General features: G+C 38.5%; 2 protein-coding genes across 2 annotated transcripts; both read left to right on the top strand.

Annotated features, from left to right (window-relative positions):
- LOC141770805 (extracellular calcium-sensing receptor-like) lies at nt 1-4799 on the top strand. Its single transcript, XM_074640650.1, has 9 exons — nt 1-209; nt 790-1084; nt 1205-1291; nt 1509-1778; nt 1940-2146; nt 2694-2969; nt 3367-3591; nt 3688-3811; nt 3889-4799. Exons 1-9 carry the CDS (start codon nt 1-3, stop codon nt 4797-4799), a joined length of 2604 nt encoding a protein of 867 aa, XP_074496751.1.
- Nucleotides 4800-8669: 3870 nt separating this feature from the next.
- On the top strand, nt 8670-13468 carry LOC141770806 (extracellular calcium-sensing receptor-like). Its single transcript, XM_074640651.1, has 9 exons — nt 8670-8878; nt 9459-9753; nt 9874-9960; nt 10178-10447; nt 10609-10815; nt 11363-11638; nt 12036-12260; nt 12357-12480; nt 12558-13468. Exons 1-9 carry the CDS (start codon nt 8670-8672, stop codon nt 13466-13468), a joined length of 2604 nt encoding a protein of 867 aa, XP_074496752.1.

Consider the following 13468-nt stretch of genomic DNA (forward strand, 5'->3'; position numbering starts at 1 on the left):
ATGTACTCTGTGTTGTTGTATTCCTACTTTTCTTGTGATGGAGGGAACCCTCTCCATTCCACCTCCTGCTGGTTACAGGGACAGTTTCCTCTAAATGGGATGCACAGGGCTGGAGATGTGGTTCTGGGAGGGCTGTTTAAGATCCATTTATTTTCTGTCTTTCCTGACCTGTCTTTTACCTCAGAGCCACAACAGCCAACCTGCCACAGGTCAGTATGTCAGGGAAACAACAAAATGCAGAAACTGGAAGAAGCTAATCCCATTAGTAAAATGTATTTTATATGATAAGATATTACTCTGTCAGAATTACATTGTGTATTTATGCCATTTTAGACGTATTACTTGTGTCCTCTATTTATTTATTGTTAATCAAGTATTGTAATAATTGTTGCTATTCAACTGGTTTATTTTTTTTGCAAAATCTGTAATTGTGCAACATATTCATGTCAGCACAGTTACTGTATCATGTTGTATTTTCCAACAATGGTATTTTTGTGTTAGTTTTGATATTCTAGGATTCAGACAGGCCCAGGTCAGTATGTCAAGGAAACAACAAAATGCAGAAACTGGAAGAAGCCAATCCCATTAGTAAAATGTATTTTATATGATAAGATATTACCTGGTCAGAACTACATTGTGTATTCATGCCATTTCAGACATACCACTTGTCTCCTTTATATTTTTTATTCAGGTATTGTAATAATTGTTGCTATTTAATTGGCTTAATTGTTTGCAAAATCTGTAATTGTGCAACACGTTCATGTCAGCACATTGATATTTTTGTGTTAGTTTTGATGTTCTAGGATTCAGGCAGGCCCAGACCATGGCCTTTGCTATTGATGAAATCAACAGAAACTCGAACCTGCTACCTAACGTGACACTGGGATACAGTCTTAATGACAACTGCAACAACCTAGGAATTGGATTCCGTGCAGCGTTGTCATTAGCCAGTAGTCGAGAAGAGCAGTTTATGTTGGACAAGACCTGTGTAGGAACCCCACCAGTCCTTGGGATTGTTGGTGAATCTTCCTCTAGACGTTCTATCGCCATCTCGACTGTCTTAGGTTTGTACAGAGTACCTATGGTAAGTTGTCTTCTGTTGTAGCATTTTAATTTTAAATGCAATGTCAAGTGTAAACGTTGGACTAATCAGCCGATGAAGGCTTTGAATGTTTTTAGGATGTACAGTCTGTGTCTTTCACAGGTGAGTTTTTTTTCCACATGTTCGTGCCTGAGTGACCGGCAAAAGTTTCCATCCTTCTTTAGGACGATCCCAAGTGATGCTTTCCAGGTGACCATCAGTCAGCAAAATAAAATGCATCCTTTTACTGCAATGAAATATAATATTTTCTGTGTAATACTTATCACATACGTTTTGCCATTGATGGAGCTGTTTGGTCTGAAGGGTACTAGTTAAACATGGTCCATTGTGGTACCAGCTTATCAGGTTAATCACTAAGAGATTATTCCAGCCTGTGCATTAATTCCTCCACTCTGTATTTACTTAGGTGCGTGCTATGATTCAGATTCTCAGGCGCTTTGGCTGGACTTGGACAGGTCTTCTGGTCAGTAATGATGATTATGGATTCCATGTTGCCCGATCCTTTCAATCTGACCTTGCTCAGTCTGGTGGAGGTTGTCTGGCCTATTTAGAAGTTTTGCCCTGGGACAAAGACCCAGCTGAACTAAGGAGAATTGTGGATTTGATGAGGAAATCTACAGCTCGTGTGGTCATTGTTTTTGCACATCAGAGTCACGTGATTAACCTCATGGAAGAGGTGTGGCTTCAATTATAGCTTAATTATATGTTTATATAATTCTACAACTTAATGTTTTGATTGTCTGAAATAAAAGGGTTTTACATGTGTTTGAATGAGACAAGACATCAATCGTGTCATGACAGTATGAATTTATATATTTTCTATAATGCAATGCACAGGTGGTGAGACAGAATGTGACAGGCCTGCAGTGGATGGCCAGTGAAGCCTGGACTGCAGCTACTGTGCTCCAGACCCCCCACCTCATGCCGTACCTGAGTGGAACACTGGGCATTGCCATCCGTCGAGGAGAAATACCAGGACTCAGGGACTTCCTGTTAAGAATACGTCCTGACATACAACACAACAACCGCTATGGAAATAATGTGGTGAGTTTAAGTGGAGGCACCCCAGGTGTATAGGTTAAAACATTTAACTAATATATATTGCCAGGAAACTTCCCCAGTTGATAACTTATAGTAGAACAATTATTTTTTTATTACAAGTTTTCTGAAATTTTATGTTTAAATCTGAACATTGGATAATGCTATGTTCAAAATTGTTATTTCATTTTGTTGACATATTAGAGGCAAAGGTCTTTACATAACTCATTTTTGAGAAAACGGTCTTTAAGGTTATGTATTATAAAATTCAATACATTTTGAAGACACTCCTGCTGAATTGGGTTAAAAATTTAAGATAACACCATGAAACTTCCCCAGTTGATTACTTACACTAAGAAAATTATTTTTTGTATTACTTTTTTTCTGAAATGTTATGTTTAAATATGCAAATGAGGCATTATCTAATGATAACGTTTGGTGAATTTAGCAGAAATCTACAGACAGATATAGACAAAGTGTAGTAATCTGGTATTTGTAAGAATAATACAGTATGATGTCATCATGTATAACACAAAGTGTTTAATACATTCAGGTAAATCAGTTTTGGGAATACACATTTCAGTGTAGATTTGCACCACCTCCAGCAGGTTGGGTGGAGGCTGGGGGAGTACTATGCACTGGACAGGAAGATCTAGAGAGTGTGGAGACTGAGTTGTTGGACATTTCAAACCTCAGGCCAGAGTATAACGTGTACAAGGCTGTGTATGCTCTGGCGTATGCTCTTGATGACATGCTGCGCTGTGTGCCAGGGAGAGGGCCTTTCAGCGGACACAGCTGTGCCAGATTGCAAAGACTGGAGCTATGGCAGGTGGGATATCAGTTTACACTCCACCTGTTCATGTGACTAAATCCTATGCTATCTTGTGGAGTAACATTTCAGGTATGGGATTAAATACAAAGCTATGAGATTACTAATCTTAAAGTGCAGAGCAGATAGCTGAAACAATTCCCCCTACAACAAAGTGACAGCATTGGATAATATTATCAGGACAGAGTATATTGTCACTGGGTATACAGTAATATCAGTGACTTCAATTTAATGGAAATGCTTTGTTGGAATTGTTAATATCTTCATATGTTCATAGGTGCAGTAGGCAGGTTGATTGTTGAATACTAGATACCACTGTTTTCACCGTGGTCATATAGAATTGAGTTTTCATCTCTCCTTTTTGATTTTCCTCTATCCGTTATTCTGATATTCTTAGCTTGTGTATTACTTGGAAAAGGTCAACTTCACCACACCATTTGGTGATCAAGTATCATTTGATGAGAATGGTGATGCATTACCAATATATGATGTCATGAACTGGCTGTGGCTCCCTGATGGACGAACTAAAGTTGAGAATGTGGGCGAGGTCAAAGAGTCAGCCAAAGGTGAAGAACTCACACTTGATGAAGACAAAATCTTCTGGAACTTTGAATCCAAAGAGGTTGCTTCTGATTTTTTAGACACCTATTTTGTGTACCATGCATGACTCATTATAGTTATTTGACTCAATAACAGATGTGTATTTTTCTCCCTACAGCCCCCCCGGTCAGTGTGCAGTGAGAGCTGTCCTCCAGGTGCCCGAATGGCCAGAAAGAGGGGGCAACCTGAGTGCTGTTTTGACTGCATCCCTTGTTCTGAGGGAAAGATCAGCAATAAGACTGGTTGGTATTCAGTTTTAAACATTGCAGTTTAGGGATATAATTAAGGATTAATCTTAACACTATCAATGTTTTCTTAGACTCCATGGAGTGCACCAGTTGTCCAGAGGACTTCTGGTCCAGCCCCAAGCGTGACCACTGTGTTCCTAAGAAAATAGAGTTCCTCTCCTATCAAGAGCCTCTAGGTATCTTCCTGACAGCCACCTCATTGTTGGGCACATTCATCTGTGCTGTTGTCTTGGGCATCTCCATCTATCATCGCAGCACCCCTATAGTACGCGCCAACAATTCAGAACTGAGTTTCCAGCTATTGATATCACTTAAATTATGTTTCCTCTGCTCACTGTTGTTTATCGGCCGTCCCAGGATGTGGACATGCCAACTGAGACATGCAGCATTTGGGATCAGCTTTGTGCTTTGTGTCTCATGCATCCTGGTGAAAACCATGGTGGTTCTGGCTGTGTTCAAGGCCTCCAAACCAGGAGGTGGAGCCAGTCTCAAGTGGTTTGGTACTGTGCAGCAGAGAGGGACAGTTATGGTTCTGACTTCTATCCAGGCAGCAATCTGCACTGCTTGGCTTGTCTCTGCTTCACCAGCTCCTCATAAAAACACTCAATACCACAATGACAAGATAGTTTATGAGTGTGTAGTTGGGTCCACAGTTGGTTTTGCAGTGTTACTGGGTTACATTGGCTTACTGGCTATACTCAGCTTCCTACTAGCATTCATGGCGAGGAATCTTCCAGATAGTTTCAATGAGGCCAAGCTCATCACTTTCAGCATGCTGATCTTCTGTGCTGTGTGGGTGGCCTTTGTCCCCGCTTATGTCAGCTCCCCAGGCAAATATGCAGATGCAGTGGAGGTATTCGCCATCCTGGCCTCCAGTTTTGGTCTCTTGGTGGCACTGTTTGGACCCAAATGTTACATAATCCTGCTGAGACCCGAGAGGAACACAAAGAAAGCAATCATGGCTCGGGGCATTGAGTCATAAAACATTCAGACAGAATTAATACTTTTACTCTATACAATACAAACATGAAGGCAGAAAGATTTGTTGGTAGTAATAGTAATATTATTAGTAATTGAAAAAGTAGGCTGATGACAAATAACTTGAATCATGTAGCGTTATTGCATAGAGCAGATTAATCATCAATCAATAATTTATATCAGAATATGTATATGTATCGTAAAATGTGAAAGAGAGTGGTGACACTCAGCTTCAGATGTCACACACAATGAGTTTTAATATCAGAATTTACACAGGTACCACCCCATTTTATAAAAATAAGGAAAAATCTAAAATTGTATACAAATCAATTGAGTCTCATAATCTCAGGGTTGCTACGGCGTTCTTGGGCATGGTGAACAGTGATTCAAATTGTTTATATACACACACAAATCAAATAACAAAGTTCTTTATAAAATACATGTTTATTTGACTAACTACATGACTAAACTACTAATAGAGGATAATTGAATAAATCATAAAACAAAAGGAAAAAGGAATAAATTGAATAAAGGATAATTGAAGGATTACTGTGAATACAATGTTGAACATTTATGGATAGAAGCAAATTAAATGTTACCAGGTCAATTCAGTGACTGATATCTTTCTTATTGGAATTTGTTGTTTGATGTTTGCCTATCAATTCAATTTAGTTTTGGTATTAATGCATCATTCAGCAGCAGATAATATAAGAACCATCGAGGAAGATTGTGAAGCAGTTTCATATTATAAATTTAAGCTTGGTCTAATTTACGTTTAGAATGTATTGATGGATTTCCTAATTCTTCTTGCATCTAATATTAACTATCAATTTCTTAAAATTACCTTATTTAATAAATGACTATAAATGTGTTTATTAGTCTAATCGTCAAACACTTTCCCTTCTGACAATGTATTTATATATCACCTTTGATGAGTAGATTGGTGGATTGTGCTGTATGGAGTGGCTTGAGGTGTCTCACAGATCAAAATGTCCTTTATTTAAAGTCGTTCTTTCAGGCAAGCAGCCCGTGTCCCCGGTTGTGTTATTTCTTTTGTTTCACATAATTAATTATTCCATATTTAACATCTTGTCTTCATCTGCAGTAGAAAGATGTTAAACATTTTTAGGATATAAACCACTGAATAAAACTTGATCAATTGAATTAAAAGGAATTAACCAATTACACAACACAGATAAACCTTGTTATCAAAACATGTAGCTATACAAACACTACAGAGAAAGGCCTATACATGTTGATAAATATGTGCGCTTATTACACAGTAAATGAAGGGATAAGATTAATTTCAGAGCATATCAAACAGCCATCCAGTGTGGGTGAGAGCAACCGAGAAGAGGGAGCGGTTGCTCTGAAAAAGACAGACTGCTGGGTTTATGAGACTGTGAGCTTTGATGAGATAAAAGTTACCAACATAACATGAAACTAAAGGAAATGTAAGCAGAGTTAATTATCATGAACAATTCTATATGTTCTAAGCATATTTAACAAAATTAGTCAATTTATATATGGTTCACAATCAACATTAAAAGGTGTAATACATTTCAACTAGAATAAAATATATATCAGATATAAGATTAAGATGTGATAAGATTAGTGTGCACCTGAATTTCTGTTTAAGATCTCTGGGGACGTATAATATACACACGTAAAAATATTTATGTAGCAGGATCTCATCAAGTGATTAATATAAAGGAAATATTTTATCTACAGCTTATGATTAACTACTTATCAGCATGAGTATTTGAGTTATCTAAATTAAAAATGAGTGAAACTAGATAAATTTAATTAAACCAACTGAGTCACAAATGTGGATTTCCAAAAGAAGGCAGGGAGGGGACAGACGTGTGAGACAGACTTGTGTCTCTGCTGGTTCCTACAACTTTCAATTTTAGTCTTGTCCCAAAAATATATATGTTAAACAAAACTTCCTGTTTATTAAACATATGTTAGCAAAGCACAACACATCAATTAAAGTACATGTTCATTTGCATTAAATGTCATTTCCATTTTGGTCTCATTCACAGCTGCATGTGTCTTTGGGTGCCTGTGAGCCAACATCTCAAAGGAATGTAGATAGTCTTAAAAACCAGGGAGTAGGCCATAAATTCTCCTTTGTTTCTTCACTTGTTGCTCCAATGTGTTGCCTCACAGCAAGAGAGTCGCAGGTTCAAACCCAGCTTGGGGCCATTGTCTGTTGAGTTTGCATGTTCTCCCCATTTTAGCGTGGGTTTTCTCCGGGGATCTCCGGCTTCCTCCCTAAGTCCAAAGATATGCAGGTTAGGTTAATTGTTGACTCTAAATGGTCTATAGGTGTGAATGTGAGTATGAATGGCTGTCTGTTTCTACGTGTCAGCCCTGTGATAGTCTGGCGACCTGTCCAGGGTCTAATGAGTACTTCACTAATAATTTGTAATGGAGTATTATATAGTAGATAATGATGAGTTACTAGAGAACTGACAGGGAGAACCTATATTAATGAATCATTAAATAATGATTAGTTTGTGAATATTTTTGACTTTCTGACTAATTTATTGGTCTATAAAAATACAATTGCAATTGACTTGACTTCACCACTTTCATGACTTGTTCCTGATTAACTCTGAATCAAAAGTCATTACAAAACTAGTAACGACTCATTAATTACTGATTACTTAAACATTACTTATTGTTTTTGTGTCCCCCCCCAGTAAAGTGAGACACAATACTGAATAGTTAATGAGGAGTCCCTCATTAATTCATCATCATTACAATTGATTCCTTTAAAAAATAGGAGACAGCAGAATTCTTAACAGATGTTTTATTCATCATATTCAGACAACATATACACTACAATTCACATCCCTGAATATTATCAAGTTGAATATCATTAAAACAAAAACATCCATAAAATTTGATTGAGAGTTACTCATTAACTAATAGTTCACTAGCATTTAGATTCTCATTCATGTTTTAAGTACGTAATCATTAACTAATCTTCTGGAAGCCATGACTATGCAATGGCCTAACATTATACAGAAAAGAATTGTAATTTTTTTGTTTTTGTATTTACTGTTATAATTATTTTCTGCCATTAAGCCTGCATGGATTTGCTGCATTTTTTACTTAAATGCCTCCTAAATAAGATTCTTTTATGTGTTTGTGTCAGACAAAGCCAGTGTTTTAATTGATGCAATATTCTACTTCATTTTAGGGGGAATAGAGTTAAGTAATCTCAAAAATATGTGCATGCACTCACAATAAAAGTAACAGGTTTCTGCCTGTAATCGTAGAAATACAGTTACCAAATCTATAAAACTGCAATTTGGACATACTAATGGGGAAATCTGTCCTGCATGTTTCTGCAGAACTAATCAAATCTAATACCTGCCAAGTTAATATTGGTTGCCAGCCACATAAAAAAACTCTCCATCAAACAAACACAGAACAAGGGAAGATGTAATATTTCACTGAGGGTCTTGGTATGCTGCTACCATCTAGTGGACATACTCGGGGCTAATTTGAGCATTTGGTGAGTTTAATTCGGTATGCTTATCACACCACAAATCACACGCAAATTTCAGTAGATATCAATCATAGCGGTCATCCACAACTTCAATTTGGGTTGGAAAGGTTGCTAAAATTGCCTAGGTGAGATGTAATTAAAAGTGCACAAATTAATTCCACCTCGATAGAAAACCAGTCTCCAATGAAATACATATTGGGCCCTGCCCTTACTTTTGTGTATGCGCTGATGGGTGGTGTGCAAGCTTAAACAATGCTACAAGTTAATAAAAGGGGTTGACACAGAGTCAGAAAAGGAGTAAACAGGAGGAAAGCCATGTGGGCATTTTTAGATATCAACCTCCTCTTGCTCATGTACTCTGTGTTGTTGTATTCCTACTTTTCTTGTGATGGAGGGAACCCTCTCCATTCCACCTCCTGCTGGTTACAGGGACAGTTTCCTCTAAATGGGATGCACAAGGCTGGAGATGTGGTTCTGGGAGGGCTGTTTAAGATCCATTTATTTTCTGTCTTTCCTGACCTGTCTTTTACCTCAGAGCCACAACAGCCAACCTGCCACAGGTCAGTATGTCAGGGAAACAACAAAATGCAGAAACTGGAAGAAGCTAATCCCATTAGTAAAATGTATTTTATATGATAAGATATTACTCTGTCAGAATTACATTGTGTATTTATGCCATTTTAGACGTATTACTTATGTCCTCTATTTATTTATTGTTAATCAAGTATTGTAATAATTGTTGCTATTCAACTGGTTTATTTTTTTTGCAAAATCTGTAATTGTGCAACATATTCATGTCAGCACAGTTACTGTATCATGTTGTATTTTCCAACAATGGTATTTTTGTGTTAGTTTTGATATTCTAGGATTCAGACAGGCCCAGGTCAGTATGTCAAGGAAACAACAAAATGCAGAAACTGGAAGAAGCCAATCCCATTAGTAAAATGTATTTTATATGATAAGATATTACCTGGTCAGAACTACATTGTGTATTCATGCCATTTCAGACATACCACTTGTCTCCTTTATATTTTTTATTCAGGTATTGTAATAATTGTTGCTATTTAATTGGCTTAATTGTTTGCAAAATCTGTAATTGTGCAACACGTTCATGTCAGCACATTGATATTTTTGTGTTAGTTTTGATGTTCTAGGATTCAGGCAGGCCCAGACCATGGCCTTTGCTATTGATGAAATCAACAGAAACTCGAACCTGCTACCTAACGTGACACTGGGATACAGTCTTAATGACAACTGCAACAACCTAGGAATTGGATTCCGTGCAGCGTTGTCATTAGCCAGTAGTCGAGAAGAGCAGTTTATGTTGGACAAGACCTGTGTAGGAACCCCTCCAGTCCTTGGGATTGTTGGTGAATCTTCCTCTAGACGTTCTATCGCCATCTCGACTGTCTTAGGTTTGTACAGAGTACCTATGGTAAGTTGTCTTCTGTTGTAGCATTTTAATTTTAAATGCAATGTCAAGTGTAAACGTTGGACTAATCAGCCGATGAAGGCTTTGAATGTTTTTAGGATGTACAGTCTGTGTCTTTCACAGGTGAGTTTTTTTTCCACATGTTCGTGCCTGAGTGACCGGCAAAAGTTTCCATCCTTCTTTAGGACGATCCCAAGTGATGCTTTCCAGGTGACCATCAGTCAGCAAAATAAAATGCATCCTTTTACTGCAATGAAATATAATATTTTCTGTGTAATACTTATCACATACGTTTTGCCATTGATGGAGCTGTTTGGTCTGAAGGGTACTAGTTAAACATGGTCCATTGTGGTACCAGCTTATCAGGTTAATCACTAAGAGATTATTCCAGCCTGTGCATTAATTCCTCCACTCTGTATTTACTTAGGTGCGTGCTATGATTCAGATTCTCAGGCGCTTTGGCTGGACTTGGACAGGTCTTCTGGTCAGTAATGATGATTATGGATTCCATGTTGCCCGATCCTTTCAATCTGACCTTGCTCAGTCTGGTGGAGGTTGTCTGGCCTATTTAGAAGTTTTGCCCTGGGACAAAGACCCAGCTGAACTAAGGAGAATTGTGGATTTGATGAGGAAATCTACAGCTCGTGTGGTCATTGTTTTTGCACATCAGAGTCACGTGATTAACCTCATGGAAGAGGTGTGGCTTCAATTATAGCTTAATTATATGTTTATATAATTCTACAACTTAATGTTTTGATTGTCTGAAATAAAAGGGTTTTACATGTGTTTGAATGAGACAAGACATCAATCGTGTCATGACAGTATGAATTTATATATTTTCTATAATGCAATGCACAGGTGGTGAGACAGAATGTGACAGGCCTGCAGTGGATGGCCAGTGAAGCCTGGACTGCAGCTACTGTGCTCCAGACCCCCCACCTCATGCCGTACCTGAGTGGAACACTGGGCATTGCCATCCGTCGAGGAGAAATACCAGGACTCAGGGACTTCCTGTTAAGAATACGTCCTGACATACAACACAACAACCGCTATGGAAATAATGTGGTGAGTTTAAGTGGAGGCACCCCAGGTGTATAGGTTAAAACATTTAACTAATATATATTGCCAGGAAACTTCCCCAGTTGATAACTTATAGTAGAACAATTATTTTTTTATTACAAGTTTTCTGAAATTTTATGTTTAAATCTGAACATTGGATAATGCTATGTTCAAAATTGTTATTTCATTTTGTTGACATATTAGAGGCAAAGGTCTTTACATAACTCATTTTTGAGAAAACGGTCTTTAAGGTTATGTATTATAAAATTCAATACATTTTGAAGACACTCCTGCTGAATTGGGTTAAAAATTTAAGATAACACCATGAAACTTCCCCAGTTGATTACTTACACTAAGAAAATTATTTTTTGTATTACTTTTTTTCTGAAATGTTATGTTTAAATATGCAAATGAGGCATTATCTAATGATAACGTTTGGTGAATTTAGCAGAAATCTACAGACAGATATAGACAAAGTGTAGTAATCTGGTATTTGTAAGAATAATACAGTATGATGTCATCATGTATAACACAAAGTGTTTAATACATTCAGGTAAATCAGTTTTGGGAATACACATTTCAGTGTAGATTTGCACCACCTCCAGCAGGTTGGGTGGAGGCTGGGGGAGTACTATGCACTGGACAGGAAGATCTAGAGAGTGTGGAGACTGAGTTGTTGGACATTTCAAACCTCAGGCCAGAGTATAACGTGTACAAGGCTGTGTATGCTCTGGCGTATGCTCTTGATGACATGCTGCGCTGTGTGCCAGGGAGAGGGCCTTTCAGCGGACACAGCTGTGCCAGATTGCAAAGACTGGAGCTATGGCAGGTGGGATATCAGTTTACACTCCACCTGTTCATGTGACTAAATCCTATGCTATCTTGTGGAGTAACATTTCAGGTATGGGATTAAATACAAAGCTATGAGATTACTAATCTTAAAGTGCAGAGCAGATAGCTGAAACAATTCCCCCTACAACAAAGTGACAGCATTGGATAATATTATCAGGACAGAGTATATTGTCACTGGGTATACAGTAATATCAGTGACTTCAATTTAATGGAAATGCTTTGTTGGAATTGTTAATATCTTCATATGTTCATAGGTGCAGTAGGCAGGTTGATTATTGAATAATAGATACCACTGTTTTCACCGTGGTCATATAGAATTGAGTTTTTATCTCTCCTTTTTGATTTTCCTCTATCCGTTATTCTGATATTCTTAGCTTGTGTATTACTTGGAAAAGGTCAACTTCACCACACCATTTGGTGATCAAGTATCATTTGATGAGAATGGTGATGCATTACCAATATATGATGTCATGAACTGGCTGTGGCTCCCTGATGGACGAACTAAAGTTGAGAATGTGGGCGAGGTCAAAGAGTCAGCCAAAGGTGAAGAACTCACACTTGATGAAGACAAAATCTTCTGGAACTTTGAATCCAAAGAGGTTGCTTCTGATTTTTTAGACACCTATTTTGTGTACCATGCATGACTCATTATAGTTATTTGACTCAATAACAGATGTGTATTTTTCTCCCTACAGCCCCCCCGGTCAGTGTGCAGTGAGAGCTGTCCTCCAGGTGCCCGAATGGCCAGAAAGAGGGGGCAACCTGAGTGCTGTTTTGACTGCATCCCTTGTTCTGAGGGAAAGATCAGCAATAAGACTGGTTGGTATTCAGTTTTAAACATTGCAGTTTAGGGATATAATTAAGGATTAATCTTAACACTATCAATGTTTTCTTAGACTCCATGGAGTGCACCAGTTGTCCAGAGGACTTCTGGTCCAGCCCCAAGCGTGACCACTGTGTTCCTAAGAAAATAGAGTTCCTCTCCTATCAAGAGCCTCTAGGTATCTTCCTGACAGCCACCTCATTGTTGGGCACATTCATCTGTGCTGTTGTCTTGGGCATCTCCATCTATCATCGCAGCACCCCTATAGTACGCGCCAACAATTCAGAACTGAGTTTCCAGCTATTGATATCACTTAAATTATGTTTCCTCTGCTCACTGTTGTTTATCGGCCGTCCCAGGATGTGGACATGCCAACTGAGACATGCAGCATTTGGGATCAGCTTTGTGCTTTGTGTCTCATGCATCCTGGTGAAAACCATGGTGGTTCTGGCTGTGTTCAAGGCCTCCAAACCAGGAGGTGGAGCCAGTCTCAAGTGGTTTGGTACTGTGCAGCAGAGAGGGACAGTTATGGTTCTGACTTCTATCCAGGCAGCAATCTGCACTGCTTGGCTTGTCTCTGCTTCACCAGCTCCTCATAAAAACACTCAATACCACAATGACAAGATAGTTTATGAGTGTGTAGTTGGGTCCACAGTTGGTTTTGCAGTGTTACTGGGTTACATTGGCTTACTGGCTATACTCAGCTTCCTACTAGCATTCATGGCGAGGAATCTTCCAGATAGTTTCAATGAGGCCAAGCTCATCACTTTCAGCATGCTGATCTTCTGTGCTGTGTGGGTGGCCTTTGTCCCCGCTTATGTCAGCTCCCCAGGCAAATATGCAGATGCAGTGGAGGTATTCGCCATCCTGGCCTCCAGTTTTGGTCTCTTGGTGGCACTGTTTGGACCCAAATGTTACATAATCCTGCTGAGACCCGAGAGGAACACAAAGAAAGCAATCATGGCTCGGGGCATTGAGTCATAA

This window comes from Sebastes fasciatus, chromosome 7 (genome assembly GCF_043250625.1).
Source record: "Sebastes fasciatus isolate fSebFas1 chromosome 7, fSebFas1.pri, whole genome shotgun sequence".
Classification (NCBI taxonomy): Eukaryota; Metazoa; Chordata; class Actinopteri; order Perciformes; family Sebastidae; genus Sebastes; species Sebastes fasciatus.